Source organism: Colobus angolensis, unplaced genomic scaffold (genome assembly GCF_000951035.1).
Source record: "Colobus angolensis palliatus isolate OR3802 unplaced genomic scaffold, Cang.pa_1.0 Scaffold110, whole genome shotgun sequence".
Lineage (NCBI taxonomy): Eukaryota > Metazoa > Chordata > Mammalia > Primates > Cercopithecidae > Colobus > Colobus angolensis.
The window spans coordinates 2,460,741-2,461,853 of record NW_012112031.1 but is presented as its reverse complement, the minus strand read 5'-3'; the positions used below and the strand labels follow the sequence as shown (position 1 = coordinate 2,461,853).

At 40.9% G+C, this 1,113-nt stretch overlaps 1 protein-coding gene across 1 annotated transcript in view; it reads left to right on the top strand.

Annotated features, from left to right (window-relative positions):
• The window catches only part of METTL16 (methyltransferase like 16), a 74,809-nt gene that overhangs the window by 50,989 nt on the left and 22,707 nt on the right, over window positions 1-1,113 (top strand). The window contains exon 6 of the mRNA XM_011956381.1: window positions 511-580. Within this exon, the coding sequence (XP_011811771.1) occupies window positions 511-580 (70 nt within the window). The remainder of the gene's footprint in view (window positions 1-510; window positions 581-1,113) is intronic.

Sequence of the window (1,113 nt, the reverse complement as noted above, 5' to 3'; positions counted from 1 at the left end):
GTCCAACTTCTCCACATTCCTTCTTCTGGATTTGTTTTTATTCTAGAACAAATTGATTTCATGATCTGTTGAAACTCATTATCCTTAAATTACTTACAGATGAGGACATCTCACAATACAGGTTCATGCTGGATCTTTTAAGTTCTCTTAGTATGATGTTTTTGTTCTGTATTTTCTAATTTCTGTCCTAGAGCTAAACGGTCTTCATTGTAAGCATGACAGATGAGACTGCTTTACTCAAATATTTAATATATAGCCCTGAAGCACTGGAGAGGCTAAGTGCATTTATATATATATATATATTTTATTAAGTTGCCTTGGGCTTGTTTTCCATCATTAGATTTGGTCTTTGTCTAAATACCTTATATGCAATTCTTGTTATTTTTCACTTGTGACCTTACTCAGTGTTTGTTTGTTACTGTTCTCATCTTATACACTTGAATAATGCTTAGTTTAAAATTTTAACCACATAAACAGTATTTACTTGTCTGATTTTTTTTTTCCCCCTAGATGGTATAGCTGTATGCTGGGAAAGAAATGCAGCCTGGCGCCTCTGAAGGAAGAGCTTCGCATACAAGGGGTGAGGCTTCGTCATTACTGTTCTCACGTAGCTACTTTTCTTTGTATCCATGGGGCACAAGTACAGTTTTGCTACATTGATATATTGCATTGTGGTGAAGTCAGGGCCTTCAGTGTAACTATCACTGGAACAATTAAGCAACCTCCCATCACCTGGTCTCCCACTCCCCAACCACAAGTCTTCATTTGTCCATCATTCCATACTTTGCTTCCGTGTGTACACATTACTTAACTGGTACTTAGAGGTAAGAACATGTGGTGTTTGTCTTTCTATGTCTCAGTTGTTTCACTTAAGATAATGGCCTCCAGCTGGCTGGGCGCGGTGGCTCACGCCTGTAATCCCAGCACTTTGGGAGGCCGAGGCAGGTGGATCTCGAGGTTAGGAGATTAAGACCATCCTGGCTAACATGGTGAAACCCCGTCTCTACTAAAAATACAAAAAAATTAGCCGGGTGTGGTGGTGGGCGCCTGTAGTCCTAGCTACTTGGGAGGCTGAGGCAGGAGAATGGCATGAACCTGGGGGGTGGAGCTTGC